This window comes from Pan troglodytes, chromosome 11 (genome assembly GCF_028858775.2).
Source record: "Pan troglodytes isolate AG18354 chromosome 11, NHGRI_mPanTro3-v2.0_pri, whole genome shotgun sequence".
In the NCBI taxonomy this organism is placed as follows: domain Eukaryota; kingdom Metazoa; phylum Chordata; class Mammalia; order Primates; family Hominidae; genus Pan; species Pan troglodytes.
In genome coordinates this window covers 97,437,917-97,452,962 of record NC_072409.2, presented here as the reverse complement: position 1 = coordinate 97,452,962, position 15,046 = coordinate 97,437,917, and the positions used below count along the sequence as shown (strand labels likewise).

Genomic DNA, 15,046 nt, shown 5'->3' with positions numbered 1-15,046 from the left:
CGTGTGTCCAATCTAATTTTTAACAAATGTAACTTTTAAAGAAAATCCTGATTATTTTTCCACACCTCATTTTTAAAGGGTATATTGCAAATCCAAGAAAGTTGCATCAAGAATAAGCAAAATAAATATTATTTCATTGTTAAGAAACATTTTAGTAAGTATTAGTTTTTACAGATTTTAGTAAATATCAGTACCAAATATTGCGTATATTTTAACATATATTTTAATCAAAATATGTTATTGTTGATAGGAATATTTCATGTGCATCATCTTTTTCTCTTTAATTTTGTGAGGAAATCAAGTCAATTTATCATTATGATTATTTTTCATGTAAATTTTTTAAACATTTAATCGACAAAAATTGTATGTATTTATGGTTTACACATGTTTGAAATATATATACATTATTGAATGGCTAAGTTTAGCTAATTAACATATGCATTACCTCACATACATTATTATGGTTCTTATATTATGGTTGATAGACATGTTCAATATGTCATTTCTGTTCACAGATAGGGTAGACATAGATGAATTTTTCTTACCTTTTTATTTAATCTACCTAACCTCTTGCATTATTCCACTGGTATTCTAGAATAAAGTTTAAAGAAAAAAGAATTACATTCAGTTACAAGGCATTATCTTGCCCTAACCTGTCCAGCACAGACCTCAGGAGTGAGAGAAGGGAGAAATAAAACAAGGTACTGAACCACAATAGTAGTCTTTGAGGAAGCAGGCAGGAAAGGAAGTCGACACAAAGAAACATCATTTTGCTTCATTGATCCATTGACTAACAGTCAGAAGATAAATAGTTATCCCTTGACATACATGGGGGAGATTGGTTCCAGGACACACCCCCTCCACTCCCCCATTCCCTGACATCTTCCCCTTGCTGCATATACTAAAATCCGTGCATTCTCAAATCCAGCACTCTCAAATCTAAAACTCACATATGAAAACTTTCTATATGTGAGTTTTACATCCCATGAATACTGTATTTTCCATCAGCTTTTGGTTGAAAAAAAATCTGTGTATAAGTGGATCTGTACAGTTCAAGTCTTTATTGTTCAAGGGTCGAATGTGAATATATTTACAAATACAGATGTATATATTTATATAAAGTCTCAATGTGTGCTTAAGGTATACAGAATATAGGTCTACATTTTATATATATGTGCATGTGTTGTGTAAAGTGTTAAAATAGTGAAATGTCCATTATTTATTACTGACTTTAAAAAACAGAATGTAATCAATGTCCTTGAAAACTCCTGTATAGAAATGAATTTATTCCTTCAACGAATACTTGATCATTCAACAAATATTTATTGAGCACTTATTATGTGCTGAGCCCTATGCTACATACTGGGGTACAGTGGTTAACAAAATGGAAATGGTTCCTGTCCTTATGGAGCTTACATTCTAATGAGGGAGAGAGACATTAAATATATAACACAAATAAATATAAATACAAATAAAATTTTTTATATAACTATGAACTTTGATAAGTTCTGTGCAAGAAAACAAATGACAGAAAAGTCCAATTCAGGGTGACAGATCTAGAAAGACCTATCTGTGGAAGGAAATTTTAAGATGATATATGAGCAATCAAAAGGATTTAATCAGTAGAAGAAGGAAAAAGGGGCCGGGCATGGTGGCTCACACCTAGAATCCTAGCACTTTGAGAAGCCAAGGTGGGTGGATTACCTGAGGTCAGGAGTTTGAGACCAGCCCGGGTAACATGGTGAAATCTCATCTCTACTAAAAATGAAAAAATTAGTTGGGCATGGTGGCACGCACCTGTAATTCTAGCTACTCGGGAGGCTGAGGCAGGAGAATCACTTGAACCCAGGAGGTGGAGGTTGCAGTGAGCCGAGGGAGCACCACTGCACTCCAGCCTGGGCGACAGAGTGAGAATCCATCTCAAAAAAATAAAAATAAAAATAAAAAATACAACAAAAAAATTAAATAATGAAAAAGGGAGCATTCCAGGCATCAGGAAGAGTAAGTGCAAAGGCTCCAGGAGCACAGACTTATACCCATCTAAGCTAAAATAACCAAATCCAATCAACATATTTGAAAATTTACTCCAGAGAAATATTTCTTTAATATTGGCTTTTCCTTTGAGTGAGGATGGCATTGTTGAAGTAGCATTGGTAAAGCTTGTGTCTTTTTTGAAACTTATGAAAAATTTAGTGATTAGACATGGTTAATCATACTTATTATCACATTGAGTTTCTGCAGTTACTTGGCACAAGATTTAAGAGTTCATACAGGGGAATTTCATTGAGATTGCTTTTACATAAGTAAATTTTGTAATTTTTCTTTTATCGTCTTTTTTCTCTTCTTTAAAATTTTTTTTTGTGGTAAATATATGTGATGTAAATTTTGCTAATTTAACCATTTTAGGTGTATAGTACTGTGGCATTAAGTATATTCACATTATTATGCAGCCATCATCTCCATCTATCTTCAGGACTTTTAAAATCTTCCCCTACTAAAACCCCATACCCGTTAAACGTTAATTCCCCATTCCCCCTTTCCTCAGGCTCCTAGCAATCACCATTCTACTCCCTGTCTCTATGAATCTTACTACTCTAGGTACCTCAAATAAGTAGAATCCTACATGTCTTCAAGGCTCATCCATGTTGTAACATGTGTCAGAATTTTCTTCCTCTTTAAGGTTGAGTAATATCCCATTGTATGTATATGGAACATTTTGTTGATCTGTTCATTTGTCAATAAAGACTTGGGTTGCTTTTATTTTTTGCTATTGTATTAATATATAACACTGCTATGAACATGGGCATACAAATATCTGTTTGAATCTCTACTTTCATTTCTTTTGTGTATATACCCAGCAGTGGAATTGCTGCATCATATGGCAATTCTATGTTTAATTTTTGGAGGAATCAAACTTGTGCTTTTAAAATTCATACATTCAGCAAATGTTCATTAAACTCCTATTATGTGCCATGCAGCTATGCCAGAGGTGGGGAATGAATGAACAGGATGCACTGCCTTCCAGGCTGTCTCATGTTGAGTAGTTGTTGTTGCTGTTGTTCTTTCTTTAGATGGTGATAATGATTTACTGTGGAATCATTAACTCTCTTCCCCAGCCTTCTTGAGACTATACAGTGTATAATAAGCATGCCCTCATCATCCCAAGCTTCATTAACTTGAATTTCTGAGCCAGAGCCTCAAGCTAGATGCAAACATTACATTGTCATGTCATGACTCAGGCTATCTATAATACAACCCCTCTCCCTTCTGTGTCATATGTGGTAGTAGCTTGAAGAGAAAATTATTTCAGCTAAATCAGAGATTTGATTAACCAAAACCTGTACAAATGAAATTGTAGTATTGTTACACAAATTATACTATTGTATATTGTATTATATGAATTCTATTAAGATATTGAATTTCAATATGAGGTAAATAATTTTTCTGTTTGAATGACATTATTCCAATAGAAGTGATACATAAGAAAGGAAAATCCACTTTGAATAAGTTTTCTTACCAAAATGTGAAACTTTGGAAGTGTAGAATAGCCTTGGAAAATTTAATGAGTTATGATAGTCAACAAAAATTAATCACCATAAGGATAAAGAAAAACAATGTTTTCATCACCATAAAATCAATCTGATCCTTCTCCTTAAGAGAGTGGTTCATAGCCAATTTCCTTTTCATAATTACAGTGTTTTATTTTGTATGTTTATAACAACCCTTCTTCCAAACAAATTGAAAGCTCATTTAGCGTAAAATTGCAGTGCAAAAAAGACAGTATCATTTACATGGAGTGGGAAAATAAAAATCAAGAGAGAAAGGGTGAGATTTGTTTAAAACTATAGACTGAGAAAAGATTTAGCCATTGAGCACAGATTTTTCTTCTGAGCTTCCTAGTAGCCAAAGAAAAGATGGCATCTCAGAGAGTGATAGAGCTCTCATTATCTAAAAAATAAAACATAATAATCAACAACATATTTCTTGTATTTGATCATTATGTTCTGAGAATTCAATGTAGCGATTCCTATATAATTAAGCTACATAAGCAAAATTATCCTAGAAAAGTTTACAGAATCTCAGGAGTATTCCACCTACACATGTTTCTACACTGGCCATTAATCAAAGTCAGGGGCATAATGTTTATTCACAGACTTTCCAAGGCAGTTCTCCCAGAGGCCAGTATGAAATGGGCCAAGCTTGTAGCTTTCTGATTGTCTCAGCTGCCAGAAGGATATATAGCTTGGCCCGTTCCGTTAATAGTTTTGCTTAGTCCTGCCACACTGTATTGCTTTAAAACATACATGTTGTGATAAACACACTTCTGTTTCTCATAAAAGTCTGGAGGTGGGCAATACAGAAGCATTGTGATATCCCAGAGTTTCAGGCAGCCAGGGCCATTTTTCTGGTGCATAATATCCACTTCAAGGTTACTTCGTGGTTCTAGATGGCTGCTCCAGCCTTCACATCATCATTTCAGCCACACACGTGGAAAAAAGGAAAAAGGGAGAGAGGGTATGCCCCTCTCTTTATGGGCGTTTCTTGGAATTGCACCCACTTGCTCCACTGCATGTCCTTAGTGAGAACTGTGTCACATGGTAACACATAACTGCCAAGAGAGGCTAAGAAATGTTTCTGTTCCGGGTGGCCATGTATGTTTGTACCAAAGCAGAAAAAGAATAGATATGGACGGCTAATATCTCTGCCACAGGTATCTTTTTGTTTTGTTTTGTTTTGTTTTGTTTTGTTTTGTTTTTGAGACAGAGTCTTGCCCTGTCGCCCAGGCTGGGGTGCAGTGGCACGATCTTGGCTCACTGCAACCTCCTCCTCCTGGGTTCAAGCAATTCTCCTGCCTCAGCCTCCAGAGTAGCTGGGATTATAGGCGTGTGCCACCATGCCCAGCTAATTTTGTTTTTTTTTTAGCCAAGCTGGTCTCGAACTCCTGACCTCAGGTGATCTGCTCTCCTCAGCCTCCCAAAGTGCTGGGATTACAGGAGTGAGCCACTGTGCCCGGCTTCAGGTATCTTATTTAAAAGAACTTTTCATTCTCTTAAAACACAGATGGACGTTTAAGGAAGAAGTTTTTCCCCTTTATCCTTGGGACCCTGTGCTTTCCATAACTGCCAGTTTCTGTGCCAGGAAAACAGTTTTGGATTTTAACTTCTAGGAAATTGCACATGTAAAAAGAGATAAAATGCTGGATTTTTTTGAACCTATGTTTCTCTCAGTTGCACGTCATATTTTTCCCTCAGGACACCTGCATATATGGTAATGGTTTTATTGTTGTTGGCTTGTATTCAATTCTCCATGCTGTTATCTTATATTTTATTTCCTTCTTGCCATACTCAACAAGTTCCAAATTCCTTCATGAAAGTCTTTTCAAAAGAAAGGCTCACCATAATTTCAAGTAGGAAAGATGAAATATCCGGTTTTACCCACAGATTCCATGTCCTTTCTGGAAACTTTAAAAATAAACCACAAAAAAATCATAAGTATATGAGGTAATGCATAAGTTAATTAGGTTGATTTAGCCATTCCATGATGTTCAAAACATAATGTTGCACACCATAAATATATGCAATTTTATTTGTCAATTATTTAAAATAAATAATTGTTTTAAAATGAACTATACTACAAATTAAATTTAGTTATAGGTTCTTTTTTATATTTATTTCATAGATTTTGGTATTTCTTTGTGACATAATATATCATTATGATATGAGATAATTTTTTTAACAGAGAAACTACTAATCTAGTTCATGTTAGCAAATATAACCAACATAGAACAAGAATAAAATTGAAGACCATACAGTGATCTGTTGTATTTTAGGGGAAGAATACTCTGATTTTCCGTGGTTTAATTGCTTCTCTGAAATTCAAATTTCATTTCATTTTTGATCTATGTTTTCCTTGGTTTTCAGAAACCATCTTTTCTTTTGTAATTCTCCTATTTGCTTTTCTTTTTCTCTACTGTCATCTCTGTGAATATCTCATATGTTAATAACTCACATGATAATTTAACAAACATTTATCTAATGGCAGTTACGTAAAGGGTGCTGTACTCCATTTTGTGAATACAAGAGTTTGTAATCTTGATATTTGCTTTCACAGGATTTACAATCTAGTTGAAGACGAGTGACACACTCTACTTACAAACAGGGTAGCAGGTGAAAAGTACCTATAGATATATGAGACCCATTTTGTGGGGGAACAGAAAAATGAACTATTACTATTTGCTACTTAGATTGGTTAAACAATTAAATATTAAAATGCCAAATTAAAAAATAGAAAAACGTTTGCCACCACAGAGGAAAATAACTCTTAAAGCTTGAAGCAGTGGAAGAAATCAGAAATGAAAATGATCAGTAACTCTTTGACAGGTTTAAAACTTCTATACAATAAAAAACTAGTAAAACTAATTATATTAAAAATAAAACAATGGGAAAGACTTTTTTCCAATAAAAGGAGGGCTCATATCTATGATATATAATGCATTCAAATATATTGAAAATATTATTCCAGCAAATGAGCAAAAGGAGAAAGTTTTTAAAAAATTGCAGTTAGCAGAAGGCTTTGTGGAGGAGATGCCATTTGAGCTATATCTTAAAGAGTCAAAAATATAAATTTTAGCAAGGCAAGGATAGAAGGAGGGACCTTCCACGCAGAAGGGACAGGATGAACAAATACACAGTAGTCAAAGGACTTGAAGTAGTTGGGTAATATCAGGTATTTCAATCGAGGTGGGGCATGGCTTTCTATTATCCTGGGACTGGAAGCAGATCAGGGAGCTCCTTGAATGCCAAGCAGAGGAATTTGGCTTTTGTATTTCAATCCCACTCTCTGTGTATTGTCTATAAATCTGTTAACAGCTCTTCACCTTATTGTCTGGCTCTGGTATAATTGTTTTATCTGTGGGGGATGATGTCATGGAAATAGAACTGAACTAGGCATTAGGGGCCTTGGATTTATGTATTACACTTGGGTTCACTATATGAATATTACAACCATAATTCAAACCTCAACAATTAAAATGATAAGTTTCTCTATTTCAAAAAGCCTACAAAAGACAGTTTATTTGTTGCCAAGATTCTCTGTAGCATTGTGCATTGCATACAGTAGGTGCTCAGTAAGTGTTTGTTGAATCTAATTCAATAACAAACCTCTGAGATCTGTGCCATAACTTCAGCAATGTAGAAAAAAGAAGATCAAGGACCGTAGGTTTGAGGGTACTGAACAAGTCTATCCTCCCGGTTCAGTTCAGTGCTCTGCAATGAGTTCTGTTTTGTTTTGTGTTTGGTTTTGTTTTGGGGACAAGTATCTTTGGATTTGAATCTAAATTATGATAATATTTTTCCCAGAGTTTCATTAAATTTTTCAAATGCAGAAAAATTGAGAGACATGTCCAGTGGCTACTTCTATACCCACCACCTAGAATGGTACTGATTTATTATCTCCTACTTGTATCAGGCTCTGAGCTAAACACTCTACAAACCTCTCACTCTACTGCCCACAACTGCCTGACGGTGGTGAACATAACTCTCATTGTCCAAAAGGCTAAAACAGAACAAGCCAGCAAACAAACAAAAAAACCCTAAGCTCAGAAAGTTTCAGCAATTTATTTCCTTAAATCCCTTCGAGTAATAAATGCAACAGCTAAGATTTAAACTGTCTGGCTCCAAAAACTGAGTTCTTCCCATGGTACCAAACAGCCTCCAGAATTCCTTTCTTCTACTGACTGGGGTCACAGATTTTAACCAAGCACCTACAGTATGAGAAGCCCTGAATTAAGTCTTGTAGGGAGAACTGTAAGCCGAGGCCCTTGGGGCTTCTGCCATTTGGAGATGAATCAGATCAAATTTTACAATTGTGGAGTTTGTCACGTAAGCAACATGCTATGCTAGACACTTTGCAGGGAAAGAGAGGAAGACCATGGGACAAAGAATCTAAAATCATATTTTTTGCCCATTACACAACCTGCAGTAGTGAATCAGATTGAGTAAAAGCAGGAGTCTTACCTTTCTCTACTTTCTCTCTGCTTACTCTGTTCTCCACAGCTGTAAAGCCTTTCCTTAGTTTCTTTTCATTACCTAAAAGTCTGTGTATATCTCAAAGCCTTCTTCAGTTTCCATTTTCCTCTACCAAACTCCTCACTGAGTCCTTAAATATGCATTGACATCTCCCTTCTCTGAATTCTCATGGCCCTTTGCTTTACAAAGAGTCAGTATAGCTTAGTGGTTATGAACACAGATTGCTTGGGTTCAGATCTTGGCCCTTTCCCTCTTTGGAGATATGATTTGGGCAAGTACTTTAATTCTCTATGCCTCAGTGTTCTCTGTTAAAGGGGGTATATCAGTTGGGATTCTGTTGCAAAGAACAGAATTTATTCTTGCTAATTTAAGCAGAAAGTGATGTGTTATAGGATATTAAATAACACATAACATTTGAGTTACCAAAGAAAAAGACTCCAACTTGAGCTTTCTGAAGATTCCAGTGCTGCTTTACAGAAACACATCACCATGGGAGTTGCTGCCTCTTCCACAGCCAGGAAGTCATCTGCTGCTGAATGGAAAAGCTGAATGAAACAGCAAGAGCTGCAAGGGCCATGCCCACCTTCCCTGATCCAGCAAATAAATGCATGTCCCATGCCTGCCTCTTGACACCTGCAAAAATAGCAACTGGTTAGCATGGTTACAAGAAAAACCTCATTGCTCTGTAGCCATTTTTACAAGCAGACAGAGCAAAGTGTAGTAGCTTCTGCCTCACTTCCTCCTTCCGAATTTTTGTAGTACTTCAGAGTGGCTAGTTCTCAATTCCATCGAGTACCCTAGCTGCAAGGGAGTCTAGAAAATGTTGTTTCTGGACTTCAGGCACTGGTTGGGATGAAGGACTGCTAACCCATCATTAAAAACATCTATGTGAAGTTAATAAATGTACCTACCCCATAGAGTTGTTGTAAGGATTACGTGAAATAATAAATATAAAATACTTAGAAAAGTGCCTACACATGGGAGACTCTCAGTGTATGTAGCTATTTTCATCTGTCAGCGTCTCAGATGGTAGTCCTGGGGAAAGTCAAACAGCCTTTGATAGAGCCCCAAATTTCCTGCCTGCTAATAACTTTGATGAACCCATTTTCTACGTAGGAGGACTGGTTTCCTCATCTGCAAATTGGGGATAATAATCACTCTCTAACTCCTAGAGTTTCTGTTCATATCACATTAGATCATGTGTGAAAGGTGATTTGAAAACTATAATGAATGCTCTAATGGCTTTGGTGTTAAATAGATACTAGGTGAGTTGGCAAGTTGTGGAGTAATGCTCAAATTTCAGTTCTGCCCCTGAGAATAGCAGTCTGCTTCCTATACTTTTATCTTAGTCGCCCTTACTTTATTTTTCAGAATTAACCAGGGAAATCGAACTTCACTGCATCCCTGTGGGGAAAACAAGGCTCAGATGCTGCCATAACCACTTCCTTAAAGAGGGGAGATTAGGCACTGCCTAGCTCTTGAAATCCTCCCAGCCCTGAGTTCTTTCCAGGAGACCCTGTGTCCCCTATACACTGGTTTCTGCAGCTGACGGGCTAAGCAAAGAGGCTCAACCTGAAGAAAGAGACAGGTGGCTCCAGAGCAAGACTTGTAACGAATTCTCCCCAGGGAGAGAAATACCGAAAGTTTAGCTCACTCTTTCCTCCCATAAAGCACACTGAATGTTAACAGCTTGCTTCTGTCCAAGCTGGTGTTTTTTAAATTAAGTATTGTTAAATCCATACCATTTGGAATGATGCTTCAGACAGCCCTGACACTCTCTCTCTCTTGCTTCTGATTTCATTTCACCTAATATGTTGTGCATGGAGCCAGTAACCAGTATTATTCAGCTGCCACGGCTTCTGCTAGTGCTGCTGCTCACACACTTGCAGACGGTTTTAATTTAGATACCTGAAGAGGAAAAAAGGAATTTGGCCAACGCCCTGCTCAGATGCCGTAAGTGGCCTTTCCCCGGTTGCCATTAATATGGATCTAGATTACCTAAAGTTTTATATTACTTTTCCTAGGTGCTGAAAACGTTTTAGAAATGAGAAAGTCAAGAGACATAGAAGCTGGAGGCTAAAATAAGATACTTTCCATCGTCAGGTAACATATACCCATAGTAAACCCTGGTAGCCTATTTTCCTTTTCCTATAAACATCCCCCTTCAACCACATCACTGCCAACGTCTGAATATATGTGTGTGTATACATCATATATAGATATAATGCATATCTATGAATATGAGATGAGGGTGGATTTAGATTCGGTAAACCGTGGCTCAATGGCCAGTTCTAGCCAGCAAAGCTTCAGTCAAGTCACTTAACTTCTCTGAGCCTCAGTTTCCACATACACAAAATGGGGTGATTACTTCATTTCAAAAAGTAGTCACGAAGGTCAAATGAGATCATAAATGTAAAATCACTTTGTAAACCATAAAGATGGCATGTAAATTTTGGCCATCATCAAGATTAGTTCATGACCAAAACTTTCCCCAGTCACCTGAACCCAACTTGATTTTGTTCTCCCTTTTCTGAAGTTATAGTAAATTTGTAATTTCACCTGCACTGTGTAGCTCCGGATGTGCAATTGCTTTTCCTAGTTTCTCTGGGTATTCCCGAGAGGAAAGAAAATGCTGTGAGGAATCAGAAGCATGAGACAGTGTGGTGGGCATCCTCCAGGCATTCAATAGGTGATTGAGGGCTTGACTTTAAAGTAGTATATTATTCGGTGACTTCATTGAGATGACCATCTTGCTGTACATTAGCATGCCCATTAAAACTTCAAGGCAGAAATTTCTGACTCAAAATACCTAGGCAGTATTTATTCGCAAAGCAGAAAGGAATCTAAACTAGCATGTAAGTGGTTACCAGTTATTTTCTGACCATGCTGATTATTTTTCTGTTCCTCTACAAATAGTATCTCATCATTAGCTTTGTTGCTACTTTTCTTTCTCCCATTACCTATTCTTCCCTTTGGATCTGCTTAATGAGCAGGGTTTATGTGTGAAGAGGGAGGAGGTGGTATTAGGTAAAATGTGGTAAAATGTTCCATTAATAGAACTAGTTGAAACTCTTCAGTTAATGACTGTGATAGGAGGGAAAAAAACAAACCCTTTAGCAGAAAGCTCTGGTGTGTAACAGAGAGACACATATAACATAGCTTTATGCATGAAAGTTTATTTCAATCAATCACCTTTCTTTAATGTGATGAGGATTTCGGACAAAAACAATAGTGGAAAGACAAAGTTAAGCATTTTTACATCTACTTGTGAATACGCTTTAGCTTATGAGCATTAGCTAGTTTTTGAGAGATTTGTAAAACAAATCTTTCTAAAAGGGAAAAGCATATTTCAAGAATAGGCTCTCTTTGTTATGGATTTGTACTCTCCATTTTTCTAGGTCCACATACTTAATATTGAGAACAAAGGATAATCTTTGTATGACCTTGACTTTCCTAACAGCTTGAAAATAGGATTTTTAAAGTTTCTCTCTCTTTAACTGATATACCATATGAAGTAGGTAACCTAAAGTTGAACAACCTGCTTTTCTTCACCTTTTTGAAAAGCAACGCAGCAGGTATGTACATAGGCAGACCTGCCTGTATTCACATGCCCATTATGGCTTCATCAGGTTTTCCATATTTGTGTGTTTCATACCTCTTGTCAGTATTTTTTAATAATGAAAGGAAAGAACATTAATTCTAAATGTCTTGTACCTCCACTGCATATATTTCTGGGCTATCAGGAGATCTGAAAAGGGAAAACGTCCTGATGACACACCTATGGCAATGTAAGGCCAGGGCTGCTCTTTTATTCTTTCAAAACTCAATGATTTCCTTTGCAGATAAGGGGAAATACATCCTTGTTTGACATTTGACACTTTTCTAAAACTGTAATAAAACCTTCCTCTAGTAGAGTCAAATCTCCCTTGCTGGTGGATTAAGCAGCTTCAGAAGCTTCCTGACCTTCTCGTTGCTGTTGCTGGCCTTGTCGTCATTTCACTGCTCATTAGCACTTCCTTCAGGGCTGGACTGGCCTCCAAGGTCATCCCATCCAACCTTCTTGCAATAGTGGATGGAAAAATGAGGTAAAACTCAGTTCAGCCTTTTCTGCATTATAACAGCTCTGATAAAGGACGTGGGTGAGGTGCGGAGGAAGCTGAAACTTGGTTAAAAGAAGGTTTGGGGATTAACTGAGGATTTAATTCATCCTTTCTTTCTCTCCCGTGGCTAAAATAGATAGTTGAGAGTTGGCAGTGCATCAAAACCAGGCTGCTCCTCAACCCCAAATTTCAGCCCCACTCATCCTGGAGTCTTTGTTGAGGGTTTCTTTTTAAACTGGGGGATCTAAGTTTCTAATTGTGCCTTTACAATTAGCAAATCTTAAATGCCTTAAATTGTCACTTTACAGAGAAGCAACTTGCTTTGTTTTTTTTTTTCCCCCCCAAATTAAGTCCTTAATAACACAAAATAACTTATGCCACTGTTTAGGCTTAGTGAGGAACCTTCAGAAAATGTATAGAGTATTTATTTTCCAAGTCAAGAGAGAAAGTAAAGAGGAACTTTATGGAGGCGAAATAAAACAGTTGTACAGAACACATTTACAGGGCACATTAAGTCGGTTTTTGTCTATGGTTCTTTCCCTTTATGGCATATGTTATATATTGACAGGGATTAAGTTTCTCTCCTGAATGGAACAATACACAGTCACAGGGAGCTACTGTACTTTACAAAGCAACAGACATCAGCACAGGCAAATGGCAAATAGAAATGCATCTCACAAAGAACTAACCAGGTCCATGGGAAGCACAGTGCTTGGCTTCATCTTTTGCAATTCTGCATCTTTTGCATTTCCCTTCTCGCTCTGCTGCTCGCTCGCCTTTCTTTTTCGTCCTTTTCCCCCTTTTTTGCTCGCACCGTTACACTTTCTCTGTCCTCCTGGCTTTGTTATTCAGCATGTCTGATTAGCAGGAGCCTGATTGGCTGGCTGCCTGCTCCGAGAGAGATTCCATTCAGCTTACCCCCCACCCATCCACCCACCCACCCCTCGGTCAGGAAATGTGAGAGGGGCTGATGGAAGCTGATAGGCAGGACTGGAGTGTTAGCACCAGTACTGGATGTGACAGCAGGCAGAGGAGCACTTAGCAGCTTATTCAGTGTCCGATTCTGATTCCGGCAAGGATCCAAGCATGGAATGCTGCCGTCGGGCAACTCCTGGCACACTGCTCCTCTTTCTGGCTTTCCTGCTGCTGGTAAATGCCTTTTCATTTCAATGCATTGCTATTGCCATTGAGTCTGGGTGCTGTTGGGGGTGGGTGTGTGTATGTGTGTTTGTGTGTGTGTGTGTGTGTGTGTCTTTATCTTAAAACTCCAGGTAAAATAATTTACACGATTACAAAGAGAGAATACTTCTTCTGGAACTTTTAACCTCAACTTCCCAAGCAAGATAAAGTCTGCAAGACTTTCTGGAATTAGTTACTGCTATATAGTAATACTGATACTGAGACATGAACTTTGGGACATACCGCATGGAGTTTGGGAGCTGAGGACTGTATATATGGTGGTGTGTATGCTTGGAATTTGGATAACAGACATCCTGAAATTAAACTCACTCACTGTGGTGTTCCGGGAATTTTTTGATGGATAGGCTTTGCAGAGCTTGCCCGTACTGCCTTTAATGAATTACTTTCCATCTATGCACATGTGCTATGGAACCAGGTAAAGAGGGGAATGAGAGCCTCTTTGCAGCCAACCCAGATTATGGCTCTTAATTACTGCAAGTCATTTATGGATAGAAGTTAATGCTAGGATTTATGAATTGAGGATTATGGCCTTTGATCTCAAATTTACTTTTAAAGAAGAAAAAGGAATGGTGACTTTTAGTACGGCTGATTGCCACAGTCATAGTGATAAGATGCTCTGCTCTTGAACGTCAGTACACATTGCATTTTTGACTCAAAGTAAATGTTCCGTTGTGACTCATACTTGGTTTTATGGGCAGAAAATGAACATTTACTGTCCAAAATAAATCTACACTCAAAATATTAATAGCAATGCACATTTTTTAAACCAGAGTGTTCTGGGCAGGCAGCTTAGCAAACCTCATCTGAAGGTTTGATTCCAAAATTTGCACACACTGATCCAAACAAATGTGATTGTAGTTTTTCCTGTCACATTTATAACATGCCAGAACTTCCTCAGAAGGTAACAAGGCAGGAAGAGAACAAGGTAAAAATGTAGCAGATGAATAGGTTGCATTGATTCCTTGATGGGGAAGGAATGTTTTGTTCTGATTATATTCTGACAAATCTGATCTGCGCTATAATTTTGAAGTAGGGAAGAAAGCCATTTGGTACAAACTGAAAGTCCAGGAGATTCATCAAATAGAGTAATCAGACAGTGATTCAATATTTTATACATTCCCACTTCTTAATGATTTGCATCATTGTAGCTAAGAAATTATAATGCTGCATTGCAAGTGCTATAAATATAGAAATATATTTTTAATTTTTCATAGAAATTTAAAGGTAAACTACATTTCAAGCATGAATGAACTATAAGTTTTAGCTGTTCTGAAAAATACAAAGAACAGAATGTTTAGGTATGCTTTATGACTTGTGGAGCAAGCGATTTATGAAAGGTGTCTCATTTTTTCCATATGGGATGTGTTACTTGTATACACCATTAGTTTGTCTCATCTTTCCTTCTTTGTGATTTTTTTAAGTGTGTGTTATTTTCCCATTATATTGCATCATAAAGCAAATTACCAGTATACATTACTTTTTTTGATATTTTCATATGGAAGTATGATCTCATTATACTTTAGTAAAACTTTCCCATTCAGGAATAGATTGTTTTGCTATCCATTTGGTAAACGCATTATATCCCTCTGTGATATCTTGAATATTCATATATGTATTAGAGCATATAATTTGACTTATGTGGAATGAAAAGGTATGTGTGCTTATTTCAGAAGGACTTAAAACATATCATGTTTAGATTACAATAATTGTATTATAAAG

General features: G+C 37.1%; 1 protein-coding gene across 4 annotated transcripts in view; it reads left to right on the top strand.

Moving 5' to 3' along the window:
• The window catches only part of ADAMTSL1 (ADAMTS like 1), a 1,017,570-nt gene that overhangs the window by 566,241 nt on the left and 436,283 nt on the right, over nt 1-15,046 (top strand). The window contains exon 1 of one of the 4 annotated variants that reach the window (XM_003312011.6): nt 13,074-13,276. The exons of the other annotated variants lie outside the window; for them this stretch is intronic. Within the exon in view, the coding sequence (XP_003312059.2) occupies nt 13,214-13,276 (63 nt within the window). The 5' untranslated portion in view covers nt 13,074-13,213. Of the gene's footprint in view, nt 1-13,073; nt 13,277-15,046 lie in introns of those variants that run through there. 4 annotated transcript variants of the gene reach the window in all.